The 19,251-nt window shown below is 44.5% G+C and overlaps 1 protein-coding gene across 1 annotated transcript; it reads left to right on the top strand.

The window, feature by feature from the left end:
• The first annotated feature begins 8,898 nt into the window (after positions 1 to 8,898).
• Positions 8,899 to 17,218, top strand: atp5mc1 (ATP synthase membrane subunit c locus 1). Its single transcript, XM_083649614.1, has 5 exons — positions 8,899 to 9,008; positions 11,147 to 11,194; positions 12,248 to 12,328; positions 13,247 to 13,425; positions 16,812 to 17,218. The coding sequence occupies exons 2-5, from the start codon at positions 11,156 to 11,158 to the stop codon at positions 16,924 to 16,926; spliced, it is 414 nt and encodes a 137-aa protein (XP_083505740.1). The 5' UTR covers positions 8,899 to 9,008; positions 11,147 to 11,155; the 3' UTR covers positions 16,927 to 17,218.
• Positions 17,219 to 19,251: the final 2,033 nt, after the last annotated feature.

The following is a 19,251-nucleotide window of genomic DNA, read 5'->3' as shown; positions in this document are numbered from 1 at the left end:
ATATTCAGCAGCTTTATACATAAAGCTATAATTATGTCCAGATTAACAATTTATGCTACATTTTCAAAAAATAAAATACCACCCCGTGCGGGATTTGAACTCAGGATCTACAACTTAGGCTATTCTACCACTACGCTAACTGTTTGCTGAAATTATCTGCTGTATGTTGGAGTAATATAGCCTACCGTTTCAAAACATGGACCCCTTATTCTTTTTATACCGGTATACATCCATGTATACATCCATGGAGTCGGGACAGTTTTAATACAAACGAAAGCTAATTTAATTCAAACCTTAATCTCGAAGAATCATTGAGGAATTCCCTCAAAATGTACAAGTCTCACCCTATAACGTTTGTTTACCCAGTGCTCCTGTTAGGCTATGAGACACGAATATAGCCTATGTAGGATTATGGCAGAAACTTGTTTTATATTTAAAACGTTGGCGTCAAGTCTTTGTGGATCGGACATCACAGTGTAACCGTCTACAATCTGTGTAAGAAGAACCCCGAAACACATTGCAGACAATTGCAGGATTCCCCGCAATTCATCTCAGTCCCACCTCCACGAATAAACAGTTTGTTAATCAGCACAGATTGTCCACATGCAAGTGCTGATCACTCGGATTTTGGATAAATAAATAGCCCAGGCTGAGAAATACGTGATTGATTGCAACCATTTAGTTATCCTCATGGATATTTCAGTGGTGACCGGTGAGTGAAATGAGTTGGATAGTGATACAGTGATAATCTGGGCCAGATCTGACTCGTCATGATATGACTTGAGCTGGCCCCGATTGGGCTCTCTCGATTCGTCCGGGTCCGTCCGTGCTTGCTGGGAGAGGATAAGCTGTAGGGGTGGTGCTAAAATGGATCGGCCGGAGGGATGACTCTGCCTCTGATTGGCTTGGCCTGATATTTAACCATAACCAATCATCACTCCTCATGCCTGAACATAACCTCCTCCACCCTGACGGTGTACAGTCAGGGTGTGCAGGAAGTTTTCATTTATTGAACCTGAAGCTATAAATGCTGTGTTCAAAAGTGTCAAAACCTTCAAGGCAGGTGCTGAACTGTGAGAGCAAAAATGATTACAGAACCAATAGAAGACAGCGTCAAGGAAAGGAGAAGGTCTGACTGCAAACTGTAGCTGCCTTTAGTTAATTTAATGAAACAAGGGGACCTTCTCCTTTCCTTCTTGAAACCTTCTTATGTCCTTCTTGAATGTCCAGTCCAGTTCCTGTGGTGGGACCAGAATCCTTGACTGGAGGAGGAACACAATCTGACATGGAATCTGCGATTGGGACAAATCGTCTGAGCCTTTTACAAAGAGCAGCAGCACAGACACCTGAGCTAGGCTATATCGGGCAGCCGCCACAGACAGACTGACAGCTCACATTACCGCTGTAGGGCGGGTCAATAATATCAATATTATATCGATATGATATGACACCTATTTTTCTTCATAATAAAATGAGTATTATTGGTGGTGAATTGGCCTTTCTCAGGCCTTATGAACCAACACCTTTTTCACAAGTCTTTTCTCTTTGATCATTTGTGGTAGCATTTTTGATACATGCTCCAGATATCACACACTGTACACACAGGATCCACTTTAGTCTCTCAGGTCTAACCGAACAGAAGTCATATCTGAATCAACAATCATTTTCATACAGAACCAGAGAAAATAGCCTCTTAGAAAATGAATACAATGTACAAGCATGGGTGCATGGTTATGTTTTAAAATGAGGGAGCAAACTTGGAGAGATAGCTGCATTGGTCGGGGGGGCGGGGGGGGGGGGGGTCTGGTGGCCCTCTCCAATAAATAAATAAATAAATAAATAAATAAATAAATAAATAAATAAATAAATAAATAAATAAATAAATAAAAATGTCTTGCATTTCTACACCACCTAGTCATACACCACCTAACCTCTTGGATGAAGTCAAGAAACAGCGACCCTGTATATAACGGGGGTTCCCAAACCTTTTCATCTTGGGACCTAGTCTCACGTGGTGTCAGCAGTGAGCACGCTACTGCTGCTGGGTGCTGCCACTCTGCCAGGCTACTGTCTGGGACCCAAACGAGACATTTGGATTGAGAAATATAGGTGTGGAGTGAGAGCGTGAGAGGATTTGAGTGAGACTCTCAATGAGTGAGAGTTGGCCCTTATTTCTAGCCTGCCAACAACTAGACACAACTAGCTAGCTACAAAAAAGTATTTTCCCTCCCTGACTGAGCAGGCCAGTGATCCCTGCTTCCCATTGTGTTAGAGCAGACTCAGAGGACAGGAGACGGAAGTACACAACACAACACAACACAGTTTCTTACCTTTTTGACACGACCTGCTGCTCAGCTCATCCGCCTTCCATCGATCATCGTCTTCATTCGAGTCGAGCTGACCGCAGACAGGTGGATCCAGTGTCGACCGCTGATTGGCTGAAAGTTTCACCTTCTCCCTGATGCCTTCATGTGCCGTCGGAAACATTGGAATTGTGATAGGGCACACATTGAAGGTGCCACCACCACAAACCTTCTTTTGTTGCCGGCGTCCATTTGTTATTCTGTGGAGCCTAAATGTAGGCCTAAAAAATGTGACTGTGAATGTGTAAAGTGAATGTGGAATGAGTAGGCTAGCCTATTTACCTTCTTGTGAACGCTAAAATCAGAATTGGAGCCTTTACGAGGAGCACCTGAAGGCAGCGTTTGTTTCCTAACTGTGAACGTCAAGTAGTAGCATGCAGTAAGGACACACCTGGTCGCCATGGCAACGTCGATGAAGAGGAATCCCACACCTGTGATCAAACGTGGGGGAATCTTTGGTTACATCAGTGCAGTGATCCTGTTACCTGAAGAGAAACTCAACACCTGTCTGTCTGTCTGCTGAGGGAGGGGAGGGAAGAGGGAAGAGGGAAGAGGGAGGGAGGGAGGCAGGGAGGGAGGAAGAGAGGGAGGGAGGGAGGGAGGGAGGAAGGGAGGGAGGGAGGAAGGGAGGGAGGAAGAGAGGGAGGGAGGGAGGGAGAGAGGGAGAGAGGGAGGGAGGGAGGGAGGGAGGGATTTATAAGATAGACAGACAGATAGATAGATAGATAGATAGATAGATAGATAGATAGATAGATAGATAGATAGATAGATAGATAGATAGATAGATAGATAGATAGATAGATATAGGTAGGTACAAACAGTGAATGAGAACAGCCTGGTTCGACTACCAGTTGAAACTGTGAATGGTTTGTTTAGGATGCTATAGATCACACACACACACACACACACACACACACACACACACACACACACACACACAGACAAACATGCAGCTATCAGTCTTGTAAAAACATTATTAATTGCAGTGTGAGTGTAGCCATCCATCTTCCCCCAGCGTCAGGCCGCCTGAGTCGCATGGTGACGATGTGTGTGTGTGTGTGTGTGTGTGTGTGCGTACGTGTGTGTGTGTGTGTGCATGCGTGGGTGTGTACATGTGTGTGTGTGTGTGTGTGCATGCGTGGGTGTGTACGTGTGTGTGTGTGTGTGTGTGTGTGTGTGTGTGTGTGCGTGCGTGCGTGCGTGTGTGTGTGTGTGTGTGTGTGTGTGTGTGAGGAACGTCTGCATCCTCTCTGCCTGCCAATAAATCCAGAAGCCACATTGGCACTCAGCTGTAATGAAGATGGCAGTACCATAAGTCTTTCTGTGTGTGTGTGTGTGTGTGTGTGTGTGTGTGTGTGTGTGTGTGTGTGTGTGTGTGTGTGTGTGTGTGTGTGTGTGTGTGTGTGTGTGTGTCTGTTGGGAGTCAGAGAAGGGCTTGTCACACTACACTAAGCCAGGGTTAAGTTAGTCTCTTAGCCGTTTGCCCAGGGCTAAGACAGCTTTCACACCGGCACAATCCTGGCCCACTCCAAAGTGGGCTAAGCCCGACTTCAGCCCTGGCTAGCTGGTCCTGCTCTGGAGCAGGGTTATCCCCCGACTTCCCATCTAAACACAGCAGGGCTAAAAGTTGCCAGTGTGAAACAGGGCCAAGGACACAACCTGTGTTAACAATGCGTGTGTGAAAAGGGGCTAAGTTAGCCCAGGGCTAATAGCCCTACTCTTAGCCCAGGGCTAATAGCCCTACTCTCTACTAAAGAGTAGGGCTTTTTTCTACTAAATGGTCTAAAGGTTCAGCTGTAAGTCAAAGCCACATGTGAGACGTCACAAGCACTTTACTAAAACACCACTGTGTTCATCAATAACATGCAAACACAGGGGATTCCTTCTATTGGTGCTTTCACAAAATATTTACATATGTGATTTATAATGAATAATGAATAATGTCTGCTAAGTTCAGATATCACATCAGTTCACTATAATGCAGCCTTTAAAACCAGGACAAGACAACATGCATGCCATATCATGATACAATATCAAAAATCAAAGATGATATCTAGTCTCTGGAGGGAAGAGTGACCCGGCCACGTGCTATTTACTGGAGCTGAAACTCCTCGCTGTCAGGTGAAAAGAAGCGGCTGGCGATAGCACATGTATCAGAGGAAGCGTCTACAACTCTCCCCAGATCGGAAGAGGGGGTGGAGCAATGACCGGGACAGCAGGGGGAATTGGCCGAGTACAAATGGCCTTTTTCACAGCAGACATGTTGTGTCTAAAAGGCAGGAAGTAACACAGGTGTGCCAAAACATGAATTAGGGTTTCAAACTTCCAGCCCATTTAGGTGTTCCAGTGCTGGAGCCCCAATTAATAAGTTGGTTGCACCTTTACCCCGCCTTTTAGACACACAATGGCAGCTGTGAAAATGGCCCATTGGGGAGAAAGCAAGGAGAAATACAAAAAAGCTTCCTCTCCCTCTCTGTCCTCTCCCTCTCCCTTCTCTACCGCCCCCCTGTGTCTCTCTCTCTCTCTCTCTCTCTCTCGCTCTCTCCATATATGAATCTATAATTCTTTTACAGAATCTAATGAATATTTATGAGCGGTCCCTTCGTCTGTGGCCGGCCAATCGGGCGGCAGTGTGGGGATCATAAATCAGCTGACAGCTTGCTCTGTGCTGTAGTAAACGCTGCTGAATTATTTACATTTACATTTCGGGCATTTAGCTGACGCCGTCATCATGAGTGAGAAAGAGCTGGAACAAGCTTCCATTTCTAGATTGAGAACATTACTAACAGCTATAGGGGCAGCAGGGGTCAAAGGTCGCGTCACCCTGGTATAACCAACCCGTCTCACTCCCAACTCAACAAACACTTAGCCTGGTATCCAGCCCTGTACGAATCGCAGTTGTCAGCATATGGGTCTGGAGGCAAGGCGTGTCGCGTGTCGCGTGCCTGTCTGAGAAGAAGCCTGATTGGCTGCGGTCGATGTAGGCGATGTAGACTTTGAAAATCTTAACAGATTATGAAAAGACCGGGGAGTTTACACTACAAGACTGGTTCATTAAGATTGTTTATCACGACTGAAAAAAATGACTGAAATACACGACACAACTGACTCAGACGAGGTAGTATACACTACAAGACTTTTCACTTTGAAATTCAAACATGTTTGATATCCTCTTTGTGGCTCTGACCGGCGTCGGGAGGCAGTTTACACTTGAAGACTAGAAATCTGTACCCAGTTTACACTAACAGATTAGAAATCTGTACCCAGTATACACTAACAGATTTTGCTGCCGACTGGCACAACAACTGCAGAGTCAACAAAGACAGACTGAGCCCAACTGGAAATCCTGTGTAAAATCAGGGGGAAAGTCTTGTAGTGTAAACTAGGCACAGAGCGCTGCAATTCAGACGGACAAACCCGTCTTTTATTTGTCACACAAGTTGACACAACACCCATTACAACACACGCACGCGGCCGGCCGGTGAAATACAGCCTCTGCTCATTCCTCCGGGGGGGCAGCCAGGAGCAGCTAGAGCGTACAGTACAACGCGTGGGGAGCTTCTTCTGTCATCGTCGCTGGTGACCAGCGACCTTCTCGCATGTTTTTAGTGGGGGTTCATATATGAGGAGGAAACCCCAGGGGAGCACGGGCAGAACATGCAAACTCCACACAGAAAGGCCCTTTCGCAAGATGACCCACCTGGGCACCATAGGCACTTGAGGACATGGGGGGGAGGGGAAGGGGGGGGGGGGGGCACGCCCCCAGCACCACACCCGCAGCACCCACCCAGGCGGGAATTGAACCCAGGACCTTCTTGCTGTGAGCCGACAGCGACTGTGACCATGAAATTGGAAAAGAAATGGATTCAAGGATTTAAATGTTGCAGAATTTAGATTTCATGCATGAAAAAGATATAAGATAAAGCAGTGGTTCCTTCCCAACCTTTTCCAACTCAAGGCCCACTTGAAAATGACAAAAATGTCTGCAGCCCACATCCGACTGTAAAAGGAGCTGTCTGCCATAGGCTAATTCATGAATAATTGATTACAAATTAAATGATATTCAACAATGGATAAATGAATTCTCATGCATACCCCCCCCCCCCCCAACAAAGATTGTAATGTTTTGCAAATGATTTGGTGACCCATTTGGAATACCTTCGCGGCCCAGCAGTGGTCGCCGGCCGGCCCACAGGTTGGGAATAGCTGAGATAAAGGTTTATCGTACCAGTATAGGGAAAACATCATAAATAATACTTACTCATGTAAAAAATATTTCTTATTCAATCATATTCACTGACATTTGATCCACTTTTACCAACAACAGGCTTTTTGTTGGTAGATCATCTGAAGGCTGTTGTTTCAGTCTCACTGCTGGAATAACAGGCAGGAAGACAGATGAAAGCTTTGTGAAGACAGACAGCGCCCTCTGTAGGTTTGTATCAGGACACACACACACACACACACACACACACACACACACACACACACACACACACACACACACACACACACACACACACACACAGTAGTCTCCCTCAGGAAAGCGGCAAATCTCCATCAGTGTGCAGTAAAATGTGAATATGAAATGGAGACGCAGTAAAAGAGAATTGAACTGAATTTTTCAGACATTAGCAGCACATCTTTATTATGGAAATGATGCTTGCACACACACACACACACACACACACACACACACACACACACTCGTGCACACGCACACACCCACACACACATGTGTACTACAGACACATAATGTACACTCCACTGTGCACATACAAGCTGAAAGACATACAAACACATAAGCACGTACCTACACTGACATTCACATGTGCGTGCGCACACCCACACACACACACACACACAAACACACACCCACCTACACCCACCCACCCACACACACACACGCATGTGCACACCCACACACACGCACGCAAACGTACACGCACGCACGCACGCACGCACGCACGCACACACACACACACACACACACACACACACACACACACACACACACACACACACACACACACACACACACACACACACACACACACACACACACATTTGTGTGACCAGAGCTTGTAAAGAATGTGATAATTTATTACAGCTGTCATCTGTAAAACAAAACACATCTACTTCCTGCTGGCATGTATGTGTCTGTCTGCCCCCCTCTCTCTCTCTCTCTCCCCTCCTTTCCCCCTCTCTCTCTCTCTCTCTCTCTCAACCATTTCTTCTCCCTCTCTCCCCTCCTTTCCCCCTCTCTCTCCCTCTCTTTCTCTCAACCATTTTCTCCCCCTCTCTCTTTCTCCCTCGGTCCCCTCCTTTCTCTCCTCTCTCTCTCTCTCTCTCTCTCTCTCTCTCTCTCTCTCTCTCTCTCTGTCTGTCTGAATCTATCATTCTTTTACATAATAATGATTTATGTCAAATCCACAGTCTCGCGATGCATAAAATAAGCTCTGTGGTTAACAAAAGGGAGTGGTAATTTGGGTTCAGCAGGATAATCTTCACGAACGTGAATCACCTTTATGCCATTTGAAGCATTTTCTAAGAATTGCGTTAAAAAAGCATTTACGTTTCAAAAGTCATAAAAGTGATTCACGTTTGTGAAGAGTGCTGAACCCAAATTATCGCTCCCATAAACTTATGTTAAGCACAGACCTTATTTTATGCATTTAAGTGAAATCCCCATTCTAAAAACCCATTGACTTTTTCCCCGTAAGATCCAGGAAGTCCGGAACTTCTGCCTGCAACTTCCGCACTCATTCCTGCGGTGCTCGATTGTGTCATTTGCAGTAACAATAAGAGATTGAAAGGCTGGCAATACCGGAAGTACCATTCCAACAGTACCTCAATATTTAAGAATCAATTATTTACCTTTTATGCTGGGGACCCCCTGGAACCCCTCAAGGACCCCTGGGAGTCCCCAGACCACAGAACATGGTTACAGGGGCTTGCTGAGGCAACTGAGTAGTAAAATAAGCATCTTTATTAGAACACAAATGAAACTGAAACAACAACAACAACAACAACAACAACAACAAACATGCTGAGGTCAATGACCTCTCAAGGTCACCAGGGGTCATACAAAATGCATCCATGTCTGAAAACCTTGGTGTATGTAGATATGCAGATATGCTGAAACTTTCATGCATAACTTTTAGTCATACAATGAACAAGACCTTCCATACACGACCTTATCTGCTCCACTACTCCTTGTTGGAAGCACCTGTCAAACGAGACAACGTACCTCAAAGCCTGAGGCTGTTGCACACCGGTGCACACCGTTGTTTCGAGGAAATATGACGTTGTTCAACCCCGGCAACCTTAGCACATGGTGCACACCGTTTTGGAGATTGAACAGACTGCTGACCAATAAAATTAATGAAATTCGTTCAGTCCCGCCCTCATCGACCTCCCGCCCAGTCACAACCTTTGTAGTCCAACTAAGCGCTATCCGATAGGGTCGTTTTGCGGAAGTGACTTGACGGAGGGTTGTTTCTGACCAATGGGCGTTTAGGACGTAGACGCTAAGCTTATAAATGACAAGGTGACAGTCCGTCTCATCCTACGTTCACTGACTGCCGCTGTGTGCCGAGAGAGAGCAGCTTTTCCCGGACCCTCCGACACCACTGTCACAAACCGGTAAACGTCATATTGACACGTTTTCAACCCGTTCAGCTGTTGAACTGCGAGTGCTTCTGACACTCTCTCTGTACGCACTGTCAGGGGAGCGTTTGTGCAGCTAAACGCTAGCTGTCTTCGCTAACGTTTTCCAGCAAGCTAGCTAACGTTAGCTAGCTAGCTAGGTCGGCCATTCAATGACTTGATCCTTGGGAATAACTTCGGGCAATTCGTGGTTGTAACGGTGCTTCTCTATTTGTTTTGTCCGTGCGACCGTGAGCCGTGACACTGTGCAGCGGCCCGCCCTGGCTGTCCCCCTGCGTGATGTGTATTGTGGGCCGGGCACGGTGCGGGGCCAGGCTGCGGGGACATGGGATGTAAAATGTCTGACTCGTTCGCTCCAGGCCTTTCGCGCACTAAACTAAAGCTCTGCAAGGACAAACCCATGGACGAGCCGCCTTGTCAGCCACAATACAGGCCGTTTGGTTTCGCTTAGCGGGGAACGAGCCGTACCCGTTTTCCATGCCCCATGCGTCCCTTCTCCGGGTCATTTTTGACCTTCAAGTGTGGAGGCTGCTGAACTTAGCATCTTAGCTTAGCTCAGGCAGCGCTCTCAATTCCTTCGTTAGCCAGGACACCGAGGACTGCACTGCACAGCTAGGTAACTAACGTTAGGGCATTCAAGATACAAAAGTCTTCTCCCGCTGCGGTTTATTATTGGACTGAACGGCCTCCATTCACAAAACGGAGATGTAGATTGATTGACAAACTGAATCATTACCTGGACACTACTACCAAGGAAACATGTCCTCCGGGTTAGCTAATGGCGTCTGAAAGTGGGAGTGCAACGTTATTATATTGAGAGTTAAACTCATTCATTCTGGCAGCATGTGTAGACTGGTGTACTAGTCTAGCAGACAGCCTGTCTTGGTTGATCCTGGCAGGAGTCGATGCAATTGGATTAGCCTGCTGGCTGAGTCGCCCAACTGGATCAGCGACCAGAGAGAGTTGCAGTCTTATTGATCAACTTGTTGATCTTAGCATGCCCCTAGTTTTTTTACGTAATTGCTTCTGTGGCAATGCTCCTGAAATTGGTTGTGCATGGATGATTCCAGTCAGCTGGAGATAGACAGAAGTTGTTGCATACTTAGACCGACTTAGACCCAGAATAGTCAACATAGCATAACTTCTGTGGCTTATACAGGCCAAGAAGAACAAACTGTTCTACTTAGAGCAGCTCAACCATTCCCCAACTATTTTACACCTGCTTCCAGCCTGGCACTGCACTGCTGTGCTGGCTGGTTTATATTATAATGCATATTATAAATTAATACTTTTAAAATAACTCAAGTGTGTTCAACCTTTGGGCCCTGTGTCCTTGTGAAGTGGCTGACATGTTGCTAAGTTCACTGGCCTTGTTGATTGCACATAATGCTAATTGTTGCCTGTTGTGTCAAACTCAGCTGCAGTGCATCGTCTGGTATTCAGATTGTTTTATACATTGGTATGAAAAAAAGAAGCTATACAAGTTTGTCTGATGGCTGCTGTAAGAATATGGTGTGGCAACACCACCCCCCCCCTTCACCCCTCCCCCCTGAACTTCAGCTTGAACGGTCACCTCACTACTGTTACTGTTATGTAATCTTGAGCTTGGACATTTTCCTTTGCAGAGCCAAATAAATGTAAACCAGTTTTCACATTTACTGACTCCAGTAAGATAGCTTGTAAGATCTGGACTCCTGATGTCTGGATAAGTCGCCTGCCAAAATGTACCAGCGTTTGGCTGTTGGCTGATTTTTAAATTATTACTGAGCAAAATAGTATTTAAGATGATGAAAACTCATTTTCTTTTTGTGAGTTATCCTCAAGAATAATCTAGCAATTTACAATAATAATTCACTTTTGTATTTGTTTATGGAAGGCTTTGCCAACATGACTCGGAATACATTGTTGTGGCTTCCTGATCCAGTGTGTTCCAGTGCTAAGACTGTTACCCACCAGGTCACAAGTTCAATCTGTGCTCACACATGTTGGCAGCAGGTTGGGGTAGTAATTATGACACTGTCCAGGTGTGATTCCCCTCTATTCTCTCCTTGAGCAAATCACTGAATCGAAAGACTGAAAACTTAACGCAATTTAAAACATCTTCTCTTTCCCAGGTTCCAGCCATGTATGCCTGCGCCAAGTTCATCACTTCTCCTGCTCTGGTATGTCAACTTTGGCTTTGTGAAGACTGGTCTTCAGTTAGTGATCTGGTCTAGTTGACAGTCCTGTTGTCCAGACACCATCGTCACACTGAACACCACTCAAATCAGTCCAAGCAGACTTGGCTAATTTATCTCAAAGCCTCTTCAGCAGCCACAAATACAGCCGTTTCTGGTCCATGTGCTTTAGTCAACAAAGGAAGATGCCACAAATCTTGAATTGACATCCAGGCCTAAGATTAAACATTCAGAGGTTAATTATCGTACAAGTGAGGTCCCAAAATGTCATCTTTAGTTTGTCATCAAGGACACATAGATAGATAGATGGATACTTTTACCATAAGTAGTTCAGTGGCAGCCATGTTGGCTCCACTCTTCTCCTCCATGGCAGTTTGTAAGTAACTGGCATTTCCATGTCACCTGATCCTGTAGCATGTCGGGCATCTCAGACATGCAAGTGTTGTGGAGGATGTGGTTCCATATTGAAGTCACTCTTGTTAACAGGACCAGGACCACTGGTGCCACAACCCAACCTGGATTGAAAAGTGCTACAACAGAACTTTATTAGGCGTCTTTAGTGAATGATGGAGCTTTTCCAAAGCACTGGCAGTTTAGGGGTCCTGATGTCACCATTCAAGAACTGTAATTCTGCCAAAGACCTGAGCTACTATTAATAAAATAACAAGTACCATCAAACTTTTTTTATTCTCTTACCAGTACCATCGGACGTTTTTATTCTCTTACCAGCGCTTTGTCATATATTTTATTGTTATTAATCACAATTATTAGTCTTGGCAATTTTGTAAACAAAATGATCTTGAGTATTTTAGGGAAATGGTTAATACAAAAACAAAAAATATAATAGTCGAGCCCAACAAGTTTTATTTTCAACAATCTGACAAAAGGCTCTGAAATCATGAAATTGTTGAAAATCTTAAATTATCATGCTGTTGAGTGTAATCTCAGTCCCGTTAATCCCAGTCTCAGCACAGTGCCCCACATACAAAGTCTGCTTCCCAGTTGTTTGGTTGTGATTGGTCTGTTTCTTGTCTGTAGCTGCGTGGGGGGTCCAGAGTCCTCGCCCGGCCAGTCTCCGTCTCCCTCTTCAACAGACCTGAAGCCACATTGGAGCAGCAGGTGAGTCTCTATCATTTGAACGTCCAATGTTCATACACTGGTCTGGAAGGTCTTGGAAGTATCAGAGAAACAGGTCAGGTATCAGGGTGGCTTTGTGATTTGGGAGACCGTCCTTCAACTGGACTGTCTGGGTTGATGCAGGCCTCTCACTTACATTTAAACATCCGCTAGAAACAAATGATTAAATGTACAACGCCAGTTAATTGTTGCATCTTAAGATGTTACGCAGCCACCCGCCACTAGCCGGTGCTGCAGCTCCATCATCCCTGGAACATCCCTGGACGGAACCAATTTCAGGACCAGGAAAAATGATTTCCCCGGCCCCAAAATTATTGGCAATATTGCTTAGTCCTGCATGTCACATGTTCTGTAGCTGTGACCTTTGACCTGCCTGTCATTTCACGTGTGGTGATCGACGATCAAATTAAAGCACAAAGCATGCAAAACATGTCTTTTGCACCATCTGGATGGTTGGTTCTCTCTCAAGGGAACAGATCACGGTCAGTGTGGATTGACGGAAGGATCATTTGCAACGTTTTAGCCTTTTTTTAATAGTCTGTAATTATAGAGTAAAAGAATATCATCAGTCCTTAATTTAAAGAACATCTCAAGATTTATATATATATATATATATATATATATATATATATATATATATATATATATATATATATATATATTTTTAATGCCACATAATTTGTAACCTGATGCTGCCAGATGGTTTGCTACACAGAACCTCGTCTTTGGAAACTTTCGAAAAGGGCAGGCGTGTTAAAAAAATAGCTGGCAGGTGATTAGGTGAACCATCTGTCTATCACGGGCTCACTTCTTGCTGTCGTTGCACCTAAACGAATCTGAGCTACGAAAAGTTTCAATCCCCAAATATGTAAAAATTCCCTCCCACCTTCTTCTCCTCAGGCGCTGTTGCCAGTCAGTCAGTCTGCAGTTCTGATCCGCTCCATCCAGACCAGCGCTGTCTCCCGGGACATCGACACCGCCGCCAAGTTCATCGGTGCTGGTGCCGCCACGGTGGGTGTGGCCGGCTCAGGAGCTGGGATCGGAACAGTGTTCGGCAGCCTCATCATTGGCTACGCCAGGTAACCACACCCAGGACTCCTCGGGGCTTGTTGATATTTTAATATATGTAAAGGCTGATTTATGGTCGGGCACTCGATACTTGTGATACGTTTCACTCGATAGAAAATAAGATGCGCAGCATTTGTCAATTATGCTTCATCAAACCTTACTGACTGTTAAGACAAGACAAATAACGTTAGACTTCCACCATCGTCATCTTCTCCACCAACGTGTGGAGAAGATGACTAATATCAGCCTACTGATATTTTTGTGGTTCCCAACCTTGTGGGGTCGCCTGGAATTTAAAAGAAAAAGCATATACTGTAAACTTAAGTTATGAGTTTAAGTCAGGATTCTGAGAATAAAGTTAGAATTCTGAGGGAAAAGTCAGAATTCCCAATTTAAAGTGATACAAATCGGAGAAAAAATGTCAGCATAGTGTTATCACTGATATTGTCACTGATAATATTACCGGTACCGGAATTTGAATGTCCGGGGTCGCTGGATTTTTGTGACATCGAAGTGGGGTCACAAGCCAAAAAAAGTTTGGGAAACCCTGGTCCAACTTGTTCTGACAGTCTTTCATCTCTACCCCATTTGCTTTGAGCTAAACTAATTAAACAAGGACGAGAAAGTTACAGACCGGACGGACGTTCAGTTCAGTGAAAACTACAAACTCCATGTTGACGTTGGTGTGACTATCCAATCACATTGCGCAACAGACTTGTCGGCGTCGTAACAAAATTCTCCTTGTGCGCGACGTGAAAGGGAAGTGTTGTTGAGACGGTTTCTTAGTGACACTTAACAAAGGTCTGGAGCACCGTACCATAAATAGCCTTAAGGGGGCGCTTGCAGCCAAGTAACTGTTTGTGTGTGAATGTTCTTGAATCAAAGCACTTATTTGGAGGGCCCAGTGTGATCCTCAGTTTGGGCAACCCTGAGTTTGATGATGCTAAACACGAGTGTTGCTGATCATATGATTCTGTTGGGAGTGAAGATTCTTCAGAATAGACTGCCTCAACTGCAGATTCACTGTTTTTCTTTCAGTAGAACGTTTCATTTGTCATTCATGTGTGGAGTGGGTTTCATTACCCTTGGGCCCAATTATACAATTTTGAAACCGGTGTAAAGTTAATTGTACAATTTCAAAAACATTTCTGTCTGACGCTCAAATAAACTTGTCTTTGATTCTGCAAAAACATACAGATGTGAGTTTTCTGTCAGTTAATGGTGAACGCTTAAAGGAACACTCCGCCGTTTTTCAACCAGCTTTGTATCATTACAACATCAGTAGTGTATATATATCAGAAAACTGTCAACCGTTTTGATGTCATTAATTTAGTTTGGCTGTTCTTTAGAGTGGATTTGAGTTAAGGCGTGGACCAGTGATGTCATTCATGCACAAATGGCATCACTGGTCCACAACCTATCTCAAATTAGTCTCTTAAAACAGACTGTCATCTACATCCGGCGAATGCAGCTATATACAGTCTGTACGTTACACCCCCAGAACACACACACGGAAGTTGGGAAAAAAACCTTCAGACTGGAAGGAAGTTCTACGGAATCCGACCAATCACGACACGCGAATGCGGCATATTGGATTGATTCTGATTGGACTAATGAGCGGAAGACCCGCCTTTCTGCCGGCATATTGGATTCTGATTGGACTAATGAGCGGAAAACCCGCCTTTCTGCTTCCCGTTCCGGTTGGTGCATGATTCTCCCCCACGAAGTACAGACGGTATGGCGGAAGCATTTGAAAATTGCGGAAGCCAACTCGTCTGTTCTAAGAGACTAATCTCAAATCAACTCTCAATAACTGTCAAACTACCGTAAATTCCGGACTATAAGGCGCACCGGTCTATAAGCCGCACCTTCAAAGTTGACTATTTTTTTCTTATATAAGCCGCACCGGTCTATAAGCCGCGGGTGTTTTGATGTTTAATTACCATATGTAAGGGTTCGTGCACAGAGGGGATTGTCGGAAAAGAGATGGCTGTTTGGGGAAGCTCCCATTTATTAACATTTCAACAAAACAAGTTGCATATTTGCATAACGTATTCAAGTGTTACCATTTAGTGCAATAGTAGCTACAGAACATGTACTGTGCTGTGTAAATTTAGGGGTCCTTGGCATGAAAAAGGTTGAAAACCACTGATCTACATTATAGCCTACAGTAGTACCATAACAAAAAACAAAGCTTACAGCGCTTGACGAGGCAATATCAATGGCTAAATTAAATGTGTTTTTTTTAAAGTGCAAAATAAAGTGCCTGTAACACGACAGTAAGCGCGTAAGCCTAAAGTTGCAGTAACACGGCTGCTTAAAATATACGGTAATCAGCCTACCAGAAAAGTCATTAATCCTCGTCTTCATCTTTTAGGCTAAGGTGCAGTACACGGCTGTAACCAGAAAAGTCAAGTCATTAATCCTCATCTTCGTCTTCTTCCTGCGTACTAAAACCACCAAAGTCCTCATCTTCAGTGTCGGAAACGAACAGGCTCAGGGTGGCTTCGTCAGCCACTCTCCTCTCTCCTTCGTTGTCGCTCTCAAAACCAACGAACTCCTCTTCGTCACTGTCGGAATCGAACAGCCTCTGAAGGCCCTCAGCTGGCGGCGTCCTCCTCTTCATCACGCAGCAGTCCAGCCTTTCGGAACCCGTTGTTGATCGTGGATGTTTTGACACTCCTCCACGCTGTCAGGATCCACTGGCAAACTTGAGCCTTCAGTCGGATCTGAACGGCACCTCGGCCGTCTGCTCTCTGTGTCAACACCCTGATGCCAAGGTTACGTGCTGCTACTCGATTTCCTTCTTTCCTTCTTCTTCTCGCCGCCATCGTCGTAACACAGCCAGTTCTCCATCTTTTGAAGCATGATGTTAGATTACAACGAGCTAGTTGTGTGGCTTAGCCTTCCAAAATGTTGCTGTTAGTTTTTTAGAATGTAATACATAGAATTGGGAATGTTACATTCAATTTCATTCTTTCAGGCTCAATCGCTGCCTTTTTCCCCCCGGAGCGAGGGAGGAGGGAGGGTGTTTTACCGTAGTGGCTGAGAGAGCGTAGTGGCACAGTGCTCCAATCAGGTCGCGAGACACATTTTTTGCAACATCATCCAATCAGGGTCTCGCTCTCGTAATGTCTGTCTTGCTCTCGTTCTGCCTCATACCAACATCCATAGATTTTGGAGGTTCCCGAGTGGCCGTTTGCTGAAAAAATCCATAGATAAGACGCACCGTTATATAAGCCGCAGGGGCCAAAAAAGGCCAAAAAACGGGAAAAAAGCCGCGGCTTATAGTCCGGAATTGAATGATACAAAGCTGGTTGAAATCGGTGGAGTTCTCCTTAAGTTCTTGTACATGTCAGTAGGTGAGACTCAGACATGATGTCATCTCTCCCTACAGGAACCCCTCCCTGAAGCAGCAGCTCTTCTCCTACGCCATCCTGGGCTTCGCTCTGTCTGAGGCTATGGGTCTCTTCTGTTTGATGGTGGCGTTCCTCATCCTGTTTGCCATGTAACCCTGGCAACACAGCCACACCTCCCTGACCTCTCCTCCTTCTCCCACCTCTCCTTCCTTCCTTTCGGCGGGGGGTTTCCAGAATGACAGGCCATTCCAATCAACGGCAAAGATGATGATATTATTATTTTTAAAAAAGAAAACAGAAAAAAGACCACCTCACTACACCTGACGTTCAGAGCTTTCGATCCTACCTTTTTGTGTTCCTGTGCGCTTATTTTTGTTTTTCTGGAGTTTTATGTCAGACCTCACTTCGGTTCCAATCTGTCAAATAAATGGTTGGGATAACTAAACGTGTTTTGATGTCGTTACTTAGAAAATGGACAGACAGTCTTGCCTAAATAATGTGGTTATTATATAACAGGTGCTTGGTTAGAATGCATAAAAAAAATAAAGACAAGTTTGATGGATGCCAGCAGTGCTTTATACAGTGAGATGCATTTTGACTGCAAATTGCAGCACGGGGTTAATTTGAATATTTCAATGCCTTTCAGAGTGCTTCAATTTGGAAATGTGGTTATTACATTGGGGTTTGTGACACCTAAATTCCCCACTTACACCACTATGGAAAGAGAACATACGTATGTAGATGTGTTAAGATGACTCATGTGCCAAAATGGCAACATTTGTAGATGTTTTGCTAGTAGCACATTTTACCCACTTTAGGCCACAAATGCACTGGATCTGAAAGCGCGGCCGTCATGGACTTCGCTCTCCTCAGTATAGTATATACTTGTGCTGTCAGCTGTGTCAACCTGACAGTCCGTCAGATTGTGGGGAAGCTGCACGCCGGCCACGGCGAGGGCTTTGACATCCGACCGTAAATGAGGCTTTAGCCTTCCCTGAAGCTGAAAAGGTCACAGGCTTGAGGCTGTGTCAAGTCAGACACTGGAGCCCCATTTGTGGATGAAAGCATCATAAATGCCAGGTCAGTACAGCTGAAGATGGGCCACACTTGGGGGGGGGGGGGGAAACTAACGCCAATGGGGTGTAATGAGGTGTGTTCATGTGGGTCCTATGAACTCATGAGACTTCATAGACCCACATGAACACACCCAAAAAAGATGGTATGTGTCAAGCTAATTTCACAGGCTCCTTAATTGATCTATTTTTCATGCTAAACGGTCACAAATTGTTTTAAAGTCAGTGTTTGAGTCTTTTTTTCTTGGATGAGACATTTCACTGGAGAGCAACTGACCAGAGATACAAGGACAAGACCTTGATAGACACTGGATTTGAACATGGATGGAGCGGGGGGGGGGGAAGGGTACACAGGATCTCCTGTTACAGACTGGCTTTGAATGTTGGTTGTAACCAGTCGCTCTCTCCACAGACATGCAGATAGATGTCATGCCACAGCATGAACTGAGGGTGAAATACTTCAGACACCTGCAGTTCACAAACTCACCACGAGGGAGACAGTAATTATCAGAAGATCATGTAAGAATCGTTTACACAGGGACCAGGGTGAACAAGATGTCATTAACAAAGAAAAAACAAAAATCGGAAAATAAACACTCATAAGAACATAATCATCCCCATTGTATACTGTGTTCGAGATTTAGATTGGGGGAAATGCAACAGATTGAAAATGAAAGAAATGCATTCTAAATGCAGATTTAGAGGAAGATCTCATTTCAAATTATAATTTTTTTATTAGAGTTTAGAGGGATTAGAGTGTTGTGATATCATTATTCGGTTTTAACCATCAATATTTTGCTCCTTTTCTTATTAGGGTAAATACTGTATATGTATTTGAGATAAACATTCGGCAGCGACCAAAGGTCCCCAGCAGAGAAGTTTTGGTGGCGACCTAAGGTCTGAATAGATCTGCAATGATTCAATCAGTCTGCCCAGATAAAGTGTGCTGAATCCACTCATGATTGATTGATTTATCTATCAATCGTCCATTTAGCTATTTCTAAAATGTTGGCCATTTGAAGCCAGATTTATAATATCTCATTTTAAATTATCATTGGGATTAGAGTGTTGTGATATCATGATTAAGTTTTAACCATCAATATTTTGCTCCTTAACTCATTACGGTAAATACTGTATATTTATTTAGAGATTTCGGTGATTGTGCTTTTATGGTTATTAGCTTAGTCACTTCGACACTAGCTTCTACAACTGCTGCCACTTTTCTTGAAATAGCTCAATCTTGCTTCACCCAAAATGTTATTCACATAAAAAGACTATATCCACAATGCAAATTATTTTAAAGAACTGCATCTTGACCTGGAGACATCAAATGGATTTACCTGTGATGGTGGTGGTAGTGGTAAAAACAGCTCACTGCCATAACAGCTCTGGCTAACATTACAAT

Source organism: Poromitra crassiceps, assembly GCF_964638095.1.
Source record: "Poromitra crassiceps genome assembly, chromosome: 13".
Classification (NCBI taxonomy): domain Eukaryota; kingdom Metazoa; phylum Chordata; class Actinopteri; order Beryciformes; family Melamphaidae; genus Poromitra; species Poromitra crassiceps.
This window is presented reverse-complemented; position numbering and strand designations above follow the sequence as displayed.